The sequence below is a fragment of the Leptonychotes weddellii genome, chromosome 3 (genome assembly GCF_054177405.1).
Source record: "Leptonychotes weddellii isolate Sample4059 chromosome 3, ASM5417740v2, whole genome shotgun sequence".
In the NCBI taxonomy this organism is placed as follows: Eukaryota; Metazoa; Chordata; class Mammalia; order Carnivora; family Phocidae; genus Leptonychotes; species Leptonychotes weddellii.
In genome coordinates, this window is record NC_138371.1 from 176,354,048 (window position 1) to 176,375,866 (window position 21,819).

Genomic DNA, 21,819 nt, shown 5'->3' on the forward strand with positions numbered 1-21,819 from the left:
ACTGAGCCACCCAGGTGCCCCTCCCTGACTTATTTTATACCTGGAAGTTTATACCCCTTAATGCCCTTCACCTGTTTCACCCATCCCCCACCCCTCTCCCTTTGGCAACCACCAGTCTGTTCTCTGTATTTACGAGTCTGTTTTTTGTTTGTTCATTTTGCTTTAAAAAATCCACATATAAGTGAAATTGTATGCTGTTAATCTTTCTCTGACGTATTTCACTTAGCATTGTACCCTCTAGGTCCATCCATGTTGTCACAAATGGCAAGATCTTTCTTTTTTTATGGCTGAGTAATATTCCATTACATGTATACACCATCTCTTCTTCATCCATTCATGTATCAGCGGACTCTTGGGCTGCTTCTATATCCCTGCTATTGTAAATAATGCTGCAATAAACATAGGGGTGCATGTGTCTTTTCAAATTAGTGTCTTCACTAATTTTCTTTGGGTAAAAACCCTGTAGTGGAATTACTGGATCATATGGTATTTCTATTTTTATTTTTTTGAGGAAACTCTATGCTGTTTTCCAGAATGGCTGCACTAGTTTGCATTCCCACCAGCAGTGCATGAGAGTTCCTTTTTCTCCACATCTTCACCAACACTTGTTATTTCTTGTCTTTTTGATTCTAGCCATTCTGGTGTAAGGTGTTATCTCACTGGTTTTGATTTGCATTTCCCTGATGATGAGGAATGCTGAGTCTCTTTTCATGTGTCTGTTGGCCATCTGGATGTCTTCTTCAGGAAAGTGTCTATTCAGATTCTCTGCCTATTTTTTTTTTAAAGATTTATTTATTTATTTGACAGAGAGAGAGAGACCGCAAAAGAGGGGACACAAGCAGGGGGAGTGGGAGAGGGAGAAGCAGGCTTCCCGCTGAGCGGGGAGCCCAATGCGGGGCTCGATCCCAGGACCCTGAGATCATGACTTGAACAGAAGGCAAACGCTTAACACCTGAGCCACCCAGGCGCCCCATCTCTGCCCATTTTTTAATAGGATTGTTTTTCAGTATTGAGTTATACAAGTTCTTTACACATTTTGGATATTAACCCTTACTGTATTTGTCATTTGCAGATATCCTCTCCCATTTGGTAGGTTGCCTTTTCTTTTTGTTGGTAGTTTCCTTCACTGTGCAGAAGCTTTTCATTTTGGTGTAGTCCCAATAGTTTATTTTTGCTTCTGTTTCCCTTGCCTGTGGAGACAGATCCATAAATATGCTGCTAAGGCAGATGTCCACGAAATGTCAGTTTTATTCTTACGGACTATGTGTGTGTTTAGGGTGGGATAAAGCAAATGAGTAATCATGTTGATGTCATTGAGAACTGGAATTTTTAGCTCAGGAGGAGGGAAATGCAGAAGTAAGACCCCTAAGCCTAGTTAAAGGGAATGGGGTTCTGACCCAAAGTTGGAAGGACCAGGTGAGCTCTATGGCAAAGGCCTTGAAAGAACAAACCGGTTGTAAATGAAACTCCTGGCTCCCAGACTGTGGTCTCTAAACACCATTTCCCATTGGAAGAACCAGGCTCGCTTGTAGAAATGGCAGATTCCAAGTTGAGACAGGATATATAAAGATAACCCCGTGTCACCTTGTCACTCCAGAAAGCAAGGAAGCTGTCAAGGCTATTAGCACTGCTGGAAAAGCCAATCATCTCACGGGGCCACAGATGGGGTAGGCTGAATATCAATGGTGGGGGATTGAAACACATCAAACAGATTTGAATCTTTGATTTCCTGATGATGTTAAACAGGAACACCTTATTGGCCACCTTTGAAAGGGGCTAACAACCAACTCCTAAAGAGAGCCCAGTACGTATGCTGCCAAAGTGAAGCTTGTCTTCATAGAAGTATTCCAGCAAATAAACGTAGAATGAATGATGGACTTAGAATGTCTCAATTTTTCATAAAAACAGAGACAAGCAGATATGTGTACCTTGTGATAAAATATCACAGCACCACCTAAGGGAAAGTCTTGCCAAGGAAAAAATCAAACCTGAATTTCTAACTATCAGTTTACAGGTGGTGCTAGGTGTTCCGTCAGCAAAATCCAGACTGAGAACATCCACAGGACAAATTATCTGGTTTCCTTATAACACATTGCAAGGGGGGAAATGGAGGGAGAAACTATAATTAAAAGAGATGCAGGGGTTGGGGCGCCTGGGTGGCTCAGATGGTTAAGCGTCTGCCTTCGGCTCAGGTCCTGATCCCAGGGTTCTGGGATCGAGCCCCAAGTCTGGCTCCTGGCTCGGCGGGGAGTCTGCTTCTCCCTTTCCCTCTGCCTCTCCCCCTGCTCATGCTCTCTCTTTCTGTATCTCTCTGTCTCAAATGAATAAATAAAATCTTAAAAAAAAAATAATAAAATAAAATAAAAATAAATTTAAACAAAAAGAGAGATGCAGGGGCGCCTGGTGGCTCAGTCGGTTAAGCATCTGACTCTTGATATCGGCTCAGGTCGTGATCTCAGGGTCATGAGATCGAGCCCAGTGTCAGCAGGCTCCGTGCTCAGCCAGGAGTCTGCTTGAGATGCTCTCTTCCCTCTGCCCCTCCCCCTGCTCTCTCTCTCACTCTAAAATAAATAAATAAAGCTTTAAAAAAAAGAGAGAGATGCAAGAGATATATCAAGTAAGTGCAATTTATGGACCTTTTTACTTGGGTCCTAAGTCAAACAAGCAAAGGAGGAAGACAAAGAGAGAGGGGAGGGAACAGTAGAAGAAACGTGGGCGGTGCCTGAATACTTAGTCAAAGAACTGTTGTACTTGCTGTGATTATGGTAACACTAGGATGTATTTTTTAAAAGGTTCCCTATATTGTGGAGACATATATTAAAATGTTTAAGGATGGGGGTGCCTGGGTGGCTCAGTTGTTAAGCGTCTGCCTTGGGCTCAGGTCATGATCCCAGGGTCCTGGGATCGAGCCCCGCATCGGGCTCCCTGCTCCACGGGAAGCCTGTTTCTCCCTCTCCCTCTCCCCCTGCTTGTGATCCTGCTCTCACTGTGTCTCTCTGTCAAATAAATAAATAAAATCTTTAAAAAAAAAATGTTTAAGGATGAAAAAGATTTGCTTGGTTTGCTTTGCTATCATCTCAGATGAGGGAGGGGCAGTGGGTGGGGGCAGAGTTGAAACCAGAGTGGCCACGAGTTGGTTTTGATGAAGCTGAGTGAGACTACATGGGGGTTCATTATACTATTTTTCTCATTTTTCTTTATGTTTAAAGTTTATACTATATTTTTTAGAAACCATAATTTTGAGTGAAAAGAGAAGCAGAGTGGTAATTATAGGTCAATACAATTTCCATAAATTAAAAAAGGTAACAATAGAATATATGGGTTATACGTGCGTTCCTAGCAGTAAAAATACAGAAACAGGGTAGGAAGGACACAGGGGACTCCAGGGTGGGGGTGGCCTGGGGAGGTGTGCGGGGTGGGCTGAGACAGGATGTTGGCACTTGTTTATTCTCCATGGGGGGGGTCTTCAGTATCTTTGCTCCTGTCTCAGTGCTCTCCGCACTTCTGAAACGCGCCGTGGGGGCACAAGTGGAGAGAGCAGGGAGGGAAGTCCGAGGAAGGGCAAGAGCCGTCGGGACCCTCGGCTTCATGTGCACACTCGTCTGGCAAAACCCTACTGGAGGGGACAATGCGCACTCTCCTCTGTGGGCACTGGGCAGCTGAGGGTGGCTAGGGAAGCCCATCTGTGCACCCGGGTTGCCAGGCTCCTGCTGGTGGCCGGGCTTGGCTGACTCCGCTGAGCCGTTAGGCCACCTGCTTTCTCGGGAGCCTACACAGTTGATTATGCTTCTCTCCATTCTAGTTATGTCTCCATCCGACAATTCTTTAGTTACTTTTAGTTTTTATCAGAGTGATAAAAGTACATTTTAAAAAAATCAAGTTGTACCAAAACACTTTGATGAAAAGCAGTGGCCTCTCCCTGCAGCAAAGCCCAGTTCCGAGGCAGCCATGCTCAGCCCTTTTGGCAGTTTCTCCTGGTCTTGACCTCCATTTCTCAGGATAATATGCTCATTTACCATTTCTTCTCAACATAGATATAATCAGTGTTCATTAAATCAGTAACCAGTTAGAGTGACTATGCAAAATCATTTACTATTGAGTCAAGTTGTAATTATATCTCCTTTCTCTTACAATTTCTTGTAAGAGTTAATATTACCTTGTTTTCATGTTGCTTGAGTTTTCTATATATTTGTAGCTATTTTTTTTTTCAAATATTCCATCAGTCATCAAATGCTGATGAATAAATTCTCAAATACTCAAAAACTTCAAATAATCTTTCACCCCCCCCGCCAAACACACACCCTTTCTGTGGTCCTCCATCTTCCTGCTCCCATCTGGATGGCCCATGGTTCACTCTTTGGGCCCACGGAACTGATGTCTATGGGGCTCCCTTTGCTGGTCTCCCGCGTTGAAAAGAATTTTCCTGGATGACATGTTTTTCTGAGTCTTGGTTTACACCCTCATGTGATGAAGCACATCCCGCGGTGGCTTCCCAAGGACAGGTGCAGGGGAGGTTTTTGTTTGCTTGGGGCTTTTTTCTTTGTTTTGGTGGTTTTTTTTTGGTCTCTGTGCTAAAAATCCTTCTATTCTCCATCACTCTTTTTTTTAAAGACTTTATTTATGTATTTGTCAGAGAGAGAGAGAGCATAAGCAGGGGGAGCAGAGGCAGAGAGAGAAGCAGCCTCTCTGCTGAGCAGGGAGCCCGATGCAGGACTCAACCCCAAAACCCTGGGATAATGACCTGAGTGGAAGGCAGACACTTAACCGACCGAGCCACGCAGGCATCTCCTCCCATCACTCCTGATAGAAAGTTTGGTATCAGATTCTAGGATGGAAATAGCCTTCCCTCAGGATGTTAAAGGCATTAGTCCTCATCATAAGTTAGGGTAATGTGAGATGCTGTAACAAATAGACCCTAAATGTATAAAGGCCCCAACACCCTCAAAGCATAATCCCTGCCCCTGTTCCCATGTGTGGATGACTCCAGACCAGCCCCACTCACCTGTGGCTCCCCCGTCCATTAGGCTCTGTGACAACCTGGGTCCAGCCAGGGATGGGGGGAGAGCACAGAAGGCACACCTGCTTCATAGAGACCTTGGCCTAAAATTGGAACATCTGTGGTGCTGCATTGGTAAGAGCTCATCAGATGGCCACACCTCAGTGCCAAGAGTCCTGGGAAATGATGTCCTGTCTGGGCAGGAGTGACAGCTTAAGCCTGTGGCAGCGTGAGCATGGCCAGCCCTCTGCTTCAGCCAAAACCTTCTCTAAAGAATCCTGTGACTCCTCTGTGACCAGGGGAATGGGCATGTGGGTGTTTCTTTCCAGAAACTTTTAGGAAGGACCTCCTCTTTACTGCTGATATTCTGACATTTTGTGATGACATGCTTCCATATGAGTCTCTTTGAGTTTGTTCTGATGGATTCTTTCATTTTAGAGACTCTGAAAATTCTGTCCCCTTCCACTTTCTAGAAACCCTACTAGTTAGATGTCCCAGACCCAATATTGAGTCTCTAGTTTCCTTTTATTTTCTCTTCTGTTGCCCATCTCTCTATTTCTGGCTCACTTTTGGGATGTTTCTTGGTTTTATCCTCAGCCCCTTAATTCAATTTATTTCAGTTTTAGTTTTCAAGGACTATTATCAGTAATCATTCCTTTTTCCAGAATATCCTTCTTATTGTGTAGATAAAACATCTTCTTTTGTCTCTCCACGGTTGTTACTTAGAGTTTACCTGGCATTTTCCCCTGGTCCTTTCAACATCTCTGTCCCTTCAAGGTCCCCTGTTTGGTTTTTTTATTTCTCATTTTCGTGTTGGGAATATCCCTCCAGTGTCTGGAAGACAAAGTACTGGAAATTGACTGGAAGCTCTGCATGCTCTGATTAATCCAGTTTTGTTGGACTCCCCATGTCCGGGCATGTGGTCTTTGGGGCAGTCTGGTCTCCATGGAAATCTGCCTAGAGAAACTGTGACTTTTTAGGCATGGAGCCAGGAGGAGCCCTGACCCCTCCTCCCGCCGCTCCAGCCGCCCCCGCTGTGCCCACAGCCAGAGTCTTCCATGCTCATATTTCCGGAGGCAGAGCAGACAACGGCAGGCATCCCTGCTTTGTGCAAAGACTCAACAAGGCCCCTGCTCTCAGCCTCACCAGACACTCGTGGTTCCTGGCATCTCTCAGTGCTGAGCATCCCAGCATTCTTTGAAGTGAACCCTGTCATTCTCTATTCCCACCTCAGCTGCTCTCTCTGAGTCGCACATCAGTCACTCCAGCTCTGTCTTCCTCACCAGACTTTCCCCCGAGATGGAACATCTGTTGATGATGGTGCCCAAACCAGTCTGTACTACGATGGTTATAAAATGGCAATGTCCCCTTGTCCTAACTCCTTCTACATTTATCAACTGTAAGGAACAGCTTCCTTTCTTCCATATTTAGTGTGTATGACAAACAAGAGGGGGCAGCTAGGAAAACAGTGTATTCAAAAGACCTTGGTCAAAAGTAAGTGCTATAATAAGGCAAATTAGTGTCATATTTTTAATAACCATAATTAGCCTCAAATTTTTACCTACAGCCCAAACTAATTGCTTCTAGAAAGCTCCACACAGTCACCCAACACAGGACTTACTGGCTACCCCCCAAACTGCTCACCACCTCTCTTCCTGTCCTACTGTCACCAGGCATCAAAACTGCAAGCCTCGGACCATTCTTCACTGCTCCTTTCTCCCTCACCCCACGCCACAGACATGTGTCCGCTGGAGGCCTGGCTCCTGCTGACCCCACTCCCACCATCACCAGCATACCTCTGCTCACCACCCCAGAGCCACGGCCAGCCCAACTCCGGTCTTGTCTTCTTCCACACCCGGTGACGGAGGGCCTCCAGGTCACATATGTAGTTGTGTTATTCCCTTGTCTCTGTTCTTTAGTCTTCCCCTCACATTAGGGGCCACGCGCCCATTCCTGAGTGTGCTGTTCAAGCCACCTTGCCATCTAGCCCCTTTGCCCTGTCCTGGCTGTCTGTACAGGGGCTCTGCTGAAACCGCTGCATGGCTCGCTGGGTTTGATCCCCAGAGTGCATGATGCTCACATTATCATTTTAGACAGACTCAGCTGGTATCACCGTCACTTGCAGGTTATCAGCTAATAGGGCCCAGTAGCTAGTGGTCCACAAGCAAGTATCTAGAATATGGGGGGGTTCCTTTTTATTGCAGATGGTTATACATATAGCCCTCATGCGTTTACTCCACCACATTTTAAAATATAAATTTTCTTCCCTTGTTTGTACACTTTCTGATAGGAAACTGCAGAGATCATTCCGCACTTAATCAATGTTTCAGGTGCTCATCCTGAATATTGCTGGAGGCTCAGAAATTAGCGTGAGGTGGACAGTTTCGTAATTCACCGTCTTAAAGGCCTCTGGCAGGCAACAGAATAGAAATGTCTGCTGGCATTTACATTTATTTATTTATTTATTTATTTATTTATTTATTTATTTATTTTTTAAGAAGATTTTATTTATTTATTTGAGAGAGCGAGAATGAGAGAGAGAGAGAGAGAGCACACAAGAGGGGGAAGGTCAGAGGGAGAAGCAGACTCCCTGCTGAGCAGGGAGCCTGACGTGGGACTCGATCCCAGGACTCCAGGATCATGACCTGAGCTGAAGGCAGTCGCTTAACCAACTGAGCCACCCAGGCACCCTGGCACTTACATTTAATGAATTCTTACTCGGTACTCACTTAATTCTCTACTTGAAAACAACAATGCAAGCACATTTCCCAGGGCTGCCTGTTTCCCTCCAGGGGTTATTTGGATTCTGACTCAAGTCCTGAGCCTCATTCAGGACTATCTCTCCCAGGCTGCCTTGGAATCTTTAGTGCCACAAGCAATCATCAATACTTGTCCCCGATGCCATAGCCCAGAAGCAGCCCAATCTGAGTTCATGTTAATTACCTGCTAAAAGTGTGCCTGGGGTCACACTGCCTCTCTGCGCTGCAGGTCCAGGACGCCCAGCCCCTTGTGGATGCCCACGCCCCACGGAGCCTCAGCCACCTCCACCTGAAACTCAAGAAGCTGAAGGTAATCTCTGTTCTACTTCTCAGTTACCGGTGCAGCTAATGAGGAAACGTCAGCTCAGAAACTAGGGAAATGGAAAATGCAGGCTCAGTAAGGGATAAACAGTTCCTGTCATCAACGATGACATGCCGTGTCAGCAGCCGATTAACCTCATCTCGCCAGAATGGAACTGGTGGGTGGTGGGTACACCTGGAGACTTCTCCAGTCTACCTGCTGTCTCCAAGAAGAGAGGCCGGGGCGGGGCAGGAAAGCACGGTGGCACGTTACTCACTGCAGCTTTAAAGAAATCAATCAGTACCCTTCCTTTAAACAAGACCATTTCTTAAAAAAAATAAATAAATAAAAGTAAATAAAAAAATAATAAACAAGACCATTTCTTGACCACCACAGAATATTTATGTCTTGAAGTGTAAACCATCTAGTGAGAATAAGACTCTCATGGTTATGCTGATAGTAATACCCCCAAAGCTAAATGCTGTGTGCTCTCTCTCTGTGGCTGTTAGTAATGATAGCTGAAGAGGGCAGAACTAATCATTGCCAAGCAAGCCAGCAGATCAATCAGTTCTAAAACCTAAACCAGGAGGATTTTCGTTTCCTCTGGGCTCCAATCTTCTCTTCTTCTCAGCAGCATAAAATACCTCTCTTAAAACATGAAGTGATTTCCTCATTAGCATCACTGCCACAGAGTTTTGGAGGGTGACCTAATTTCACAAAGAATCGTAGCATCCTCACTGTTACTTCCACTCTGAGCATATGAAATTTGGCCCCATCCAAATGTATTCCAATCCATAGACAGACAAGGGAGCCTGCCCATGTCACACGGGCTGCTGAAGTGTGCTCAAGTCAAAGGAAATGTGGGGCTGAAGGGATCCTCTAAATAAATCTGCACAATAATAGCATGGACGTAGCTGGAGCTTCCAGAGGCTCCTGGTGTGTCTGTCCACAGCTGGAAGAGGAGCGGCTCGCCACCATCGACAGGGACAACTGCCTGCTGCTGGCGAAATTGTCCTGCATCCTGAGGACCAGGGGCCAGACCGACAGCAGAAACAACTGCACACAGAGGAGGTACCGGGGCCCCTGCTCCCTACAGTCAGCACCAAACCTGGCAGGGCCCAGAGTGTTCCACTCCAGGCCTGCACAGAAGAGCTGCGCCGGAGCCAGAACACGGGGTTCCCATCCTCCCTGCAGAGAGCCCTGTGCCTTTTCCTCTGTGGTGCGTGCATCAGAGTATTACCTGGGGCTCAGGCTAATTCCATACCCACAGCAGAGCAAGGGCACCAATGGCAGCTCTGGGGGTCCCTCTGTGCAGTCCCAAGCCTGCTACACCATCTTCCTGTTTAACCCTCATACTCATCCCATGAGGGAGGGGCCATGGGGAGACTGAGGGAGCAGGCAGCGAAGGAACCTGACCAAGAGGGCACCTAGGAGGTGGTAGGAAGCGGGTTCCTGCCCCGGGGCCTGTGCTCAGGCGGTGCTCCTGCATTTCCATGTGCAAAAGCAGCCAAGATTGCTGTTTTTCTGCCGGCACAACACTGGGCCCGATGTTTGTCTGGAAACAGCATCGGTCGGTCATGTAACTCTGCGTCCAGTGTGGGAGGGTGATTGCTCCTGTTTGTTACAGAAGAGCCCGGTGCTGGGGCAGCTCTCCACCAGCAACACGGTTTTTACCCAGAGGGGCTCTCTGACAGCAGGCCTCCACAGTCTTTAAGATCTGCCTACAAATAGTTAAAGACACTTACGACTCCTAAGAGCCCCTCTTCTCTAAGGCAAACAACCCCTGTCCCCTGCACCCTACGAATCCCCAGAATTTGCTCACTGGTTACATTGCTGTCTTTTCCTTTTAAATGCAAAAGTTCATTAGTGCTTGTGAAGGATGATTTAATGCAGGCAGGTTTTCAGAAGTGTTCATACTTCTAAAACCTTTAACCTGTGTCTGTCTCCGAGAAGCTCAGAGTGGTTTCCAGGTTTTGCAATAAATTAAAATTTAGTTGACCCTCAAGCACCAGGAAGTGTGTTACATAGAAGGGCTACATGGGAGGAGGGGATCCGGCACTCCCCCTGGGCTGCCTTTGTGGAAGCAATCTGTCTCTGGGTTTTCCAGCAGTGGTTCACTGGGGGGCTTGGGAGGATGGGGAATGGGTCTTGGTATCAGGAATGCCTCCATGTCCAGCCCCTGCCATTAAAAACCTGGAGTTATGGGTCAACCTCCATTTTCCTGGGATAGTTTACATTAGATTTGGAATCACTTTCTGCTTCAAAGACAGATACTGAACTTGAGTATAAAAATCACTGTTAAGTGCTACTTACCTTAAAGCTGTAATGAAGTAGCCTAAGCTAATACTTAATTTCCATGCAACTCAATCCAGGACAGGATCCCACAGGGAGATTCTCCCATCTGCTGCCTGGATTCTCTTTGAAAAACGCAAGTCCCAACCAGCCTGGAGGTAAATCCAAACCACCAAGTGGCTTCCCCGTCAGGACCTGCCTGATATGTCATACACAGGAAATGAGGGAAGAAGGAGGGAAAAGAGGAAGCAGAAGTGACCCCGGGGAGGTGCCAGCCAGTCAGAAGCCACAGGAAGTGCCTGAGCTTGAACAAGGGAGCCAGACAGCAGGACTTCAGGAAGCATAAAAGGAACGCGAGGGGCCAAAGGGGGCCTGTGAAGCCGCCCAGCTCCTCCCACACCAGGAAATTATCTCCACAGTCACATACCACCTCCTTGTCCTGCTTGGATTTTAAAGCAGTCAAAGACCCCCTTGTGCCCTTCCTACGTATTTCTCTTTATTCAACTCTGGGCCGTGTGCTGAGAGCTGAGTGTGGTCGCTTTGCATGTTCAAACTCAGGATGAATGCAGCTTCACTGCTGTGTTGAAGTAGAGAGCACCAAGCTAAATCACAAGGTAATGGTAGAAATGGTGTGTCTCTTTGTGATTAGTCTAATGGAGCCCCAGCAGGAATGAAAGTCAATGATTTTTATCAAGAATGCATCAGTTTGGGTGCCTGGGTGGCTCAGTCGGTTAAGTGTCTGCCTTCTGCTCAGGTCATGATCCCAGGGACCTGGGATCGAGTCCCACATTGGGCTCCCTGCTCAGCAGGGAGTCTGCATCTCTCTCTCTGCCCCTCACCCTGCTCTTGTGCTCTCTCTCTTGCTCACTTGCTCTCTCTCTCGAATAAATAAATACATTAAAAAAAAAAAAAGAATGCATCAGTTTGAGCCTGATAGCCGGCCATTTCATTTCTCTGTCCTTTATTTAATAAAAGATACTTGTCAAGTTAACACATGGTGTGGGAGGGAAGCAGCCCAGAACACTGCAAACTAGTTGGTTCAATTAGTATAGATGTACTAGCTACCTAACTACTCAACAGCAAAAGTCAACACTTTTGTGTTGTGTGTAGAAAAACTATATGACCAACAATCGGGTTTTCACTCTTCATTTTATTTTTTAATGGCTTTATTGAGATTATAATTGGCATATGGTAAACTATATATTTACAGTGTTCCATTTGATAAGTTTGACATGCTTTACACCTGTGAGAATACCACCACAATCAAGATAATAACTACATCCATCCCTCCCTAAGGTCTCCTGTTCCCATCAATAATTACCCCACCCCTCCTCTTTCCCATCCACATGCATCCACAATCTGCTTTTTGTCTCTATGGATAAGCTTGCATTTTCTGAGTTTTGTGTGAGTAGATCCATGCAGTGTCTGCATTCTCCTGCCTTTTGCCCCACATAATATCATGGCTGAGTGAGTCAACAGACCATTCCTTTTTGTGGCTGAGTAGTACTCGTTGTACAGAGCTATCACGGTTTGTTTATCCATTCACCTATTGGTGAACATTTGGATTATTTCTACTCTTTGGCTATTACAAATAAAGCTGCTATGAGTATTCATGTTTTAAAAAAATCAAAAACCAATATCTCTGCCCAAGACTGAAAACTCAATGATAAATGAAGAATCTCAAATATGAGTCACACAGAGAAGGTCTTCCAAGCATGACAGCATAAGGATGTCCCTGGACCCACTCCCCAGCAAAACTGATAAAAAGTATTTTTAAAACAACCATTTAAAGTTTATGGAAATGGTCCTAAGGGCATACACCAGATAAAGAAACATTTATCCAAGAAAAGCTGCTAAAATGTGGCAAGAACAGATCGGTTCCATAGTACCTGAACTGGGACCCACTCCTTCCGCAACTCCCTCCCAGCTCAGCAAAGCAGACTCTGTTCCAGATTGCCGCAGCCAAGAACACAGGGCTCCTTCTCTCTCTTACTCCCAGCTGGAGAGCTTTCTTCCTGGAAAAGGCAGGACTTCATCATTTATCATCCTGTCCCCAGCTGCCCATTACTGAGACCAAGTCTCAGATGAGTATGGCCCAGAGGTGGGGGCTCCTTTCTGCCCAGCTCCTACTCAAGAACGGAGGCTCTGTCTCAAGTGTGGTGTTGCTGAGAATACTGGGGTCTGATCCCCTTGGCCTTGTTCATTTAGTATAGTGATTTGAAGCCATGAAGGTCTATGTGTCCTCCCCTACTACAATGGAAGAGCATGTGGTATCACACAGAGAGAAGCTTGGCATTGTCCCCACTCTGATCTCCAGAGCTCTGAGATTTTGCCCAGGGGATAAGCATACCATAAAACAAATGGCTCCTGATGTCCCCTCAAAGTAACTGACTTCATTTGTCGCAGAGTGTGGGCAAGTTCCAAACTTCATTGGACATGAAATAAAAGACATCCACATTGGGGAGGAAAAAAAGCTGTCTCTATTCACAGATGATATGATCTCGCATACAGAAAATCCTAAGGAAACCACTAAAAAAAAGTATTAGAACTAATAGACAAGTTCAACAAGGCAGCAAGATACAAGATTAACAAACAAAAGTCCATTATATTTTTATATAATTGCAATTAACAATCTGAAAATGAAAGTAAGAAAATTATTCTACTCACAGAAGTATCAAAAAGAACAAAATACTTGGGAATAATTTAATAAAGGAAGTGCAAAACTTATATTTTGAAAACTACAAAACATTGTTGAAAGAAATTAAAGAATATCTAAATAAATGGGAAAAAAATCCCATGTTCATAAACCAGAAGACTTCATATTGTTAAGATGATCTCAGATTCAGTGCAATCCCTACCAGAATCCCAGCCGACTTCTTTGTAGAAATTGACAAGCGGATATGAAAATTTTTTGGAACTGCAAGGGACATCAAATTGTCGAAACAATTCTAAAAAGAAGAACAAAGTAGGACTCATGTGTCCTGATTCCAAAACTTTCTGTAAAGCAATGGTGATCAAGACAATGTGGTACCACCATAAGGGCAAGTATAGATCAATGGAATAGAATTGAGAGTCCAGAAATAAACCCATGTGTCTATACCAATTTATTTTCAGTAAAGGTGCCAGGACCATTCAATAGGGAAAGAATAGTCTTTTCAATGAATGGTGCTAGGACAACTCTATATTCATATGCAAAAGAATAAATTTGGACTCTTCACACCATATACAAGAATTAACTCAAAATGGATAAGACCAAATATAAAAGCTGAGACTATAAAAATTCACATAAGAAAACATAGAGGTGAATCTTCTTGACCTCATATTTGGCAATGGTAGTAGATATGACACCAAAAGCATGAACAAAAAAGAGAAAATAGTAACTTGGATAAGTTAGGCTTAGTCAAAATTAAGAACTTTTTTTCTTTATTTAGAACTTTTGTGCTTCAAAGAACAGTATCAAGAAGGTGAAAAGACAGCCCACAGAATGGGAGAAACTATTTGCAAGTCATATATCTGATAAGGGACTTGCATAAAGAATATATGAAAAATTCTTATAGTCAAATGATAAAAAGAAAAATGACCCAAATAAAAGATAGGCAAAGGACCTGAATAAATATTTCTCCAAGGAAGATCTATAAAAAGCCAATAAGCACATGAAAAAAAATGTTCAACATCATTAGTCATCATAAAAATGCAAGTCATATCCACAATGTGATACCACGTTATTCCCACAAGAATAAAAGGCAGATAATAACAAATGTTGGTGAGGATATGGAAAAATTGGAGCCCTCATCCACTGCTGGTGGGAATGTAAAATGGTGCAGCCACTGTGGAAAACAGTCTGACAGTTTTTCAAATATTTAAACATAGAGTTACCATATGATTCAGTAATTCTACTCCTGGATACATACACAAAAGAAATGAAAACATGTCCACAAGTAAGACTTGTATATGAATATTCACAGCAGTATTATTCATAATAGCCAAAAAGGTAGAAACAATCCACATGTTCATCAACTAAAAAATGAATAAACAAAATTTGGTATACCCATAACATGGAATATTATTCAGCCATTACAAGGAGTGAAGTACTGGGGCACCTGGGTGGTTCAGTCGGTTAAGTGTCTGTCTTCAGCTCAGGTCATGATCCCAGGGTCCTGGGATCGAGCCCCACATCAGGCTCCCTGCTCAGCTAGGAGTCTGCTTCTCCCTCTCCCTCAGCCCCTCCCCTCCACTTGTGCTCTCTCTCTCAAATAAATAAAATCTTTTAAAAAATAAATAATAAAATAAAATAAAAGTAGTGAAGTACTGAAAATACTACAACATGGATGAACCTTGAAAACATTATGCTAAGAGAAAGAAGCCAGTCCCAAAGACCATATGTTATACAGTTCCACTTACATGAAATGTCCAGGATAGGTAATTTCACAGAAATAGAAAGTAGATTAGTGGTCGCTTAGGGTTGGGGGCATGGAGGGATAGTGAGTTGATAGTCAAAGGGTACAAGGTTTCTGGGGTTCCTGAGTGGCTCAGTTGGTTAAGCAACCGACTCAATTTCAGCTCACGTCATGATCTCAGGGTCGTGGATTCAAGCCCCATGTCAGGCTTTGCTCAGCCGGGAGTCTGCTTGAGATTCTCTCTCTCCCTCACCGTCTACCCCTACCCTGGGCTCTCTCTGTCTCTCTAAAAATAAATAAATAAATCTTTTTTTAAGAAAAGGGTACAAGGTTTCTTTTTGAGGGTGATGAAAATGTTCTCATTGACTGTGCTGGTCGTTGCACATATCCAAGATACTTATATGAGATCAGGAAGGAGTTTTCATCTTAAAAGAACAGGCCTTACAATGCTAAATAAAGTTCATTGCTAAGAAGATGGTAGAGTAGGAAGCACCAGGAATCTATCTCTCCACCTGGACAACTGCACAAGCAAAAGCTGTATGAAGTAACTACTTTGGAACTCTGGAGTCTATTGAAAGCTATAACTCCCAGGAGGAAGGCTTGGATGTAAAGTTGTGGTTAATTTCAGTCACTATCAGCTCTTAGCAAAGTAGCAGCTACCTATTGCCCACCTGCAGACTCATAGGTACATGTGTTCCTAGAGCAGTTTGTGAGAGCCAGAGTAGGCAACAAAGGACTCTTACCTCCAAATATGAGGTCTATGCTGTGATCACGGATTACTGCTTCTGATCACAAATGTGCAGATGAAGAGGTGTTGCACCTCCCCTCATTGTTGCAAGACCATCCTCCTCCTGCTGAAGTGACTTCCAGGGAATTTAAAGGACCAGGATCCTTTCTCTATGCACTCCTTCTCATTTCCACCCTGCCCCCCCTTTTTTTTCCTTTTGGGAGTCAGACATTAAAGAATGCCCAGAAAAAGGCTCAGAAAAGAAATAAGACATTAAGTTTACCTCTCAGGCTGATCCTCAGCACAGAGACAGGCTATGACAATAAACACACAAAAATAAATAAATTAGTTAATTATAATTTTAAAAATCAGCTAGCCCTGAGGAAGGTGGAGAATCTTATTTCCAGAGCTACCACATTACTGATTCAAATGTCCAGTTTTCAACCAAGACATGCAAAGAAACAGGAAAGTAATGCCCATTTAAAGAGGGAAAAATCCATCAACAGAAACTGTCCCTGAAAATGACCTGATGTCAAATATACAAGACAAAGACTTTAAAACAATGGTTTTAGATGCTCAAATAACTGAAGGAAGATGTGGAGAAAGTCAAGAAAATTATGTATGAACAAAATGGAAATATCAACAAGGAGATATAAAACCTAAAAGAAACCAGAACAAACTCTGAAGCTGAAAAAGTACATAACTGAAATGCAAAATTTACTGGAGGGATTCAAAGGAAGATTTAAGCAGGCAACAGAAAGAATCAGTGAACTTGAAGATAAGCAATGGAAATTATCCAGGCTGAGGAAAAGAAATAAAAAAGAATGAAGAAAAGCAGGCAGAACCGAAAGGACCAGTGGGACAGCATTAGGTGGATCAACATATGTATTGTAGGAGTTCCAGAAGGAGAAGAGAGAGAGAAAGGGGCAGAGAGAATATTTGAAGAAATAATGGCTAAGAACTGCCCGAATTCCATCCAAGATGTTCAATGAACTTCAAGTAAGATGAACTCAAAGAGACCCATGCCAAGACACATTATAATCATACTGTAGAAAGACAAGACAGAGAGAATCTTAAAAGCATCAAGAAAGAAGCAAATCATTACATACAAGGATCATCAGTAAGAGAATTAGCCGATTTCTCACCAGAACATTTGGAGACCAGAAGGTGGTGGTCTGATATATTCTGAGAGCTAAAAGAAAAAAAATGTCAATCAAGAATCCTGTATCCAGCCAATCTGTCCTTCAAAAGTGAGGGAGAAATCAAGACATTCCCAGATATATGAAGGCTGAGGGAGTTCATTACCACTAGACCTGACCCACAGGAAATGCTCAAGGGAGTCCTTCAGGGTGAAATTACTAGTTGCGATACAGTAAATCAAAGCCATATGGAGAAGTAAAGATCTCAATAACGGTAAATACATGGGCAAATATCAAAACTAGTATTATTGGAACTTTGGAACTCCAAATCTTATTTTATACATAATTTAAGAGATTAATTTACTTAAAAGATTTGTTATTTTATGTTTGGGGGGCACATGATGTATGAAATATAATTTTATGACATCAATAACTAAAAAGGATGGGAACACGGCTGTAAAGGAACAGTTTTTATATGACGTTAATCTGGTATAAATTCAATTTAGAGTGCTATAACTTTAGGATATTAAATGCAATCCTAGTGATAACCACAAATAAAACAGAATAAATGCAAAAAGAAACAAGAAAAGAATTTAAATGTTTTACTACCAAAAAATCAACTAAGCACAAAAGAAGATAGTAATGCAAGAAAGGAATAACATAAAGCTCTAAGGCATATGGAAAACAAATAGCAAAATAGCAGAAGTTCCTCCTTATCAGTAATTACTTTAAATATAAATGGATAAACTCTCCAGTCAGATGACAGAGATTGGCATAATCCATAAAAAACACATTATCAAATATATACTGTTTCTAAGAGACTCACTTCAGATCCAAACAGATTGAAAGTCAAAGGATGAAAAAAAATATCTTATGCAAATAGTAACCAAAAGAGAACAGAAGTGGTTATTCTAATACCAAACAAAATATACTTTAGATGCAAAAAAGTTTACAAGTGACCAGAAGGATATATATTTAAAAAGGTTTAATACATGAAGAAGATAAAAAATTATAAACATTTGTGCACCTAAGTACAGACCACTAAAATATATGAAGCAAAATCTGACAGAATTTGGTGGGGAAATAGACAGTTCTACAATAGTAATTGGAGACTTCAATAACCATTTACAACAATGGACAGAACAAACAGACAGAATAAACAGAGGACTTAACACAACAAACCAACTAGATCTTAAAGACATACACAGAACACCCTACCCAACAACAACAGTATACACATTCTTCTCAAGTGTATGTGTAGCATTTTCCAGAATAGATCATATTTTAGGCCACAAAGTAAATATCCGTAGATTTAAAGAGATAGGTATCATACAAAGTATCTTCTCTGACCACTACAGGATGAAATTAGAAATCAATAACAGAATGGAAAACTGTAAAATTCACAAAATTCTGGAAATTAAACTACACACTCTTAAACAACCAATAGATAAAAGAAGAAAACATAAGGGAAATTACAAAATACTTAGAGACAAATGAAAATGAATGTACAACATACCAAAACTTATGGGATATGCAAGAAATTGGTGCTAAGGAGGGAATTTATAGCTACAAACACATTTTTTAAAAAAGAAAGATCTCAGGGCACCTGGGTGGCTCAGATGGTTAAGTATCTGCCTTCGGCTCAGGTCATGATCCCAGGGTCCTGGGATCGAGTTCCGCATCGGGCTCCTGGCTCAGCGGGAAGCCTGCTTCTCCCTCTCCTTCTACTGCTCCCCCTGCTTGTGCTCTCTCGCTCTCTCTGTCAAATAAATAAATAAAATCTTTTTAAAAAATAAAATAAAAAAAGAAAGACCTCAAATCAACAACTTAATTTTACTACTTGAGGAACCAGGAAACGAACAAACTGAATTCAAAGCCAGCAGAAGGAAGGAAATAATAAAGCATGGAGCAGAGAAAAATGAAATAAAGAGTAGAAAAAAAATAGAGACAAGCAATGAAACTAAAAGTTGGTTTCTTCAAAAAGATAAAAAATAATAAACCTTGAGGTAGATGCACTAAGGAAAAAAGAGAAAAGACTCAAATTACTAAAATAAGAAATGGGGGCACCTGGCTGGTTCAGTAGGTTAAGTGCCTGACTTTGGCTCAGGTCATGATTTCAGGGTCCTGGGGTCGAGCCTATGTGGGGATCTGCACTCATCTTAGAGTCTGCTTGTTCCTCTGACCCTCCCCCGCTTGTGTGTGTGTGTGTGTGCACGCTCTCTCTCTCTTTCATTTTTTTAAAGATTTTATTTATTTATTTGACAGAGAGAGAGAACGCGAGAGAGGGAACACAAGCAGGGGGAGTGGGAGAGGGAGAAGCAGGCTCCTGGCTGAGCAGGGAGCCTGATGCGAGGCTCGTTCCCAGGACCCTGGGATCATGAACTGAACCAAAGGCAGATGCTTAACAACTGAGCCACCCAGGTGCACCCCACTCTCTCCCTTTCAAATAAATAAATAAAATCTTTTAAAAAAGGGATTACGGGAGAATACTATGAAAAATTATATGCCAACAAATTGGATGCATAGATGAAATGGACAAATTTATAGAACCATAAAACCTACCAATTCTAAGTCATGAAAACAGAAAATCTGAATAGACATAATTAGTAAGGAGATTGAATCAATAATCAAAAATCCCCCAACAAAAAAGCCCTGGACCCAATGGCTTCAGTGGTGAATTCTACCAAATATTTAAAGAAAAACTAATACCAATGCTTGTCAAACTTTTCAAAAAAACTGGAGAAGAGGAAACACTTCCTAACTCGTTGTGAGGGCAGCATTCCTGATACCTAAGTGAGACAAAGACTCCACAAGAAGAGACTGCATACCAATATCCCTTATGAACATTGATGCAAATATCCTCAACAAAATGCCAGTAAACCAATTAGCAGCATATTAAAAGGATCATACACCATGACCAGTGAGATTTATTCCTAGAATACAAGCATGGTTCAACATATGAAAATCAATTGATATAATACACCACATTAACAGAATGAAGGGGAAAAAAGATATGATTATCTCAATTGATGCAGAAAGAGCATTTGACAAAATTCAACATCTTTTCATGATAAAAACACTCAACAAACAAGGACTAGAAGGAAACATACCTCCACATAATAAAAGCAATGTAAGAAAACCTGCAATGGACATCATGAGGGTGAAAGACTGAGCTTTTCCTCTAAGATCAGAACAATGTTACTTTCAACACTTCTATTCAACATAGTATTGGGAATTCTAGTCAGAACAATTAGTCAAGGGAAATAAGAGGCATCCAAATTGGAAAGGAAGAAGTAAAATGATCTTGGTCACAGATGATATGATTTTATAGGTAGAAAATCTTTTTTTTTAAGATTTTATTTATTTATTTATTAGAGAGCAAGAGAGAGAGAAACAACATGAGAGGGGAGAGGGTCAGAGGGAGAAGCAGGCTCCCCGCTGAGCCAGGAGCCCGATGCGGGACTCGATCCCAGGACTCCGGGATCATGACCTGAGCAGAAGGCAGTCGCTTAACCAACTGAGCCACCCAGGCGCCCCATTATATGTAGAAAACTTTGATGATTACACACACACACACACACACAAACTGTTAGAACTGATAAATGAATTCAGCAAAGTAGCAGGACACACTGTCAATACAAAAAAAATCAATTGCATTTCTTTTTTTTTTTTAAAAGATTTTATTTATTTCTTCAACAGAGAGAGACATAGCGAGAGAGGGAACACAAGCAGGGGGAGCAGGAGAGGGAGAAGCAGACTTCCCACGAAGCAGGGAGCCCTATGCAGGGCTCGATTATGACCCGAGCTGAAGGCAGACGCCTAACGACTGAGCCACTCAGGTGCCCCTCAATTGCATTTCTATACATGAGCATTGAACACTCTGAAAAGGAAACTACAAAAATAATTGCATTTGTAATAGCCTCAAAAGGAATAGGATACTTAGGAATTAACTTAACCAAGAAGGTGAGAGGCTTGTACAATAAAAACTATAAAACATTGCTGAAAGAGATTAAAGAAGACACAAATAAATGGAAACACACACCATGTTCACAGATTGGAAGACTTAATATTGTTAAAATGTCAATACTACTCAAAGCGATCAACAGATTCAGTATATGACTATCAAAACCCCAATGACATTTTTGCAGAAATAGAAAAACCCATCCTAAAATTATATGGAATTTCAAGGGACCCCAAACAGCCAAAACAAAATCTTGAAAAAGAAGAACAAACCAGAGGACTCACACTCACTGATTTCATAACTTACTACAGAGTTACAGCAATCAAAACATCATGGTACTGGCATAAAGACAGACATATGGACTAATGTAATAGAATAGAACATCCAGAAATAAACCTTTGCATATATGGCCAAATGATTTTTGACAAGGGTGCCAAGACCATTCAATGGAGAAAGGACAGTTTTTTCAACAAACAGTCCTGGGAAAACTGGATGTCCAAATGCAAAAAAAAAAAAAAAAAAATGAAGTTGGACTCTTACCTAAACTGTGAACAAAAATTAAATCAAAATGGATCAAAGAACTAAATGCACAATGTAAAACAATAAAACTCTTAGTAGAAAACAGGAAAAAGCTTCCTATAATTGGACTTGGCAGTGATTTCTTGGATATGGCACCAAAGACACAAGCAACAAAAGAAAAACTAAACAAACTGGACTTCATGAAAACTAAAAAATTTTGTACATCAAGACACTGTCCACAGAGTAAAAAGGGAGCTCACAAACATTCGGAAAATATTTGTAAATCATAGATATGACAAATGATTAATATCCAGAATATATAGAGAGCTTCTAACCCTCCACATAGCTCCCTGGACTAGACCCTCTCAGGTCCACTCTGCGCCAAATCCTCCAGCCTGTGGCTCCGTGACCTGGTTCTGGCAGGGAGTGATCCCTCTGGGGACTGTCTTCAGTATGTGCCTACTTTTCTATGTAGTGGCCTAGAGAACCCCTTCCTTCAGGCTGCAGGAAACCTCAAGGAGCAAGTTTCCCTGCTGTATTCAAAATGAATGAGCAAGTCCACAATTCACTGATGACCCCATCCCTCAGTGAATTTAAATAAGACTCCTTTGTATTTTTAATATACAAGGAGCTTTTAAAAACCTTAGAGGTAGAATTTGGATAAATGAAAATTCAGGAAGGAAGGAAGACACATGAAGCCAGCTGCCAGTTACTCATGCAAACAGAGT

General features: G+C 42.3%; 1 protein-coding gene across 4 annotated transcripts in view; it reads left to right on the plus strand.

Annotated features, from left to right (window-relative positions):
- LOC115942773 (uncharacterized protein CFAP97D2) overlaps positions 1–21,819 on the plus strand; it is a 29,892-nt gene that overhangs the window by 4,171 nt on the left and 3,902 nt on the right. For 2 of the 4 annotated variants that reach the window (XM_081815257.1, XM_081815258.1), the window contains 3 exons: positions 7,985–8,065; positions 9,009–9,275; positions 10,429–12,308. In XM_081815257.1, the coding sequence (XP_081671383.1) occupies positions 7,985–8,065; positions 9,009–9,275; positions 10,429–10,479 (399 nt within the window). In that variant the 3' untranslated portion in view covers positions 10,480–12,308. Of the gene's footprint in view, positions 1–7,984; positions 8,066–9,008; positions 9,276–10,428; positions 12,309–21,819 lie in introns of those variants that run through there. The other 2 variants (XM_081815259.1, XM_081815260.1) reach the window with 2 other exon arrangements.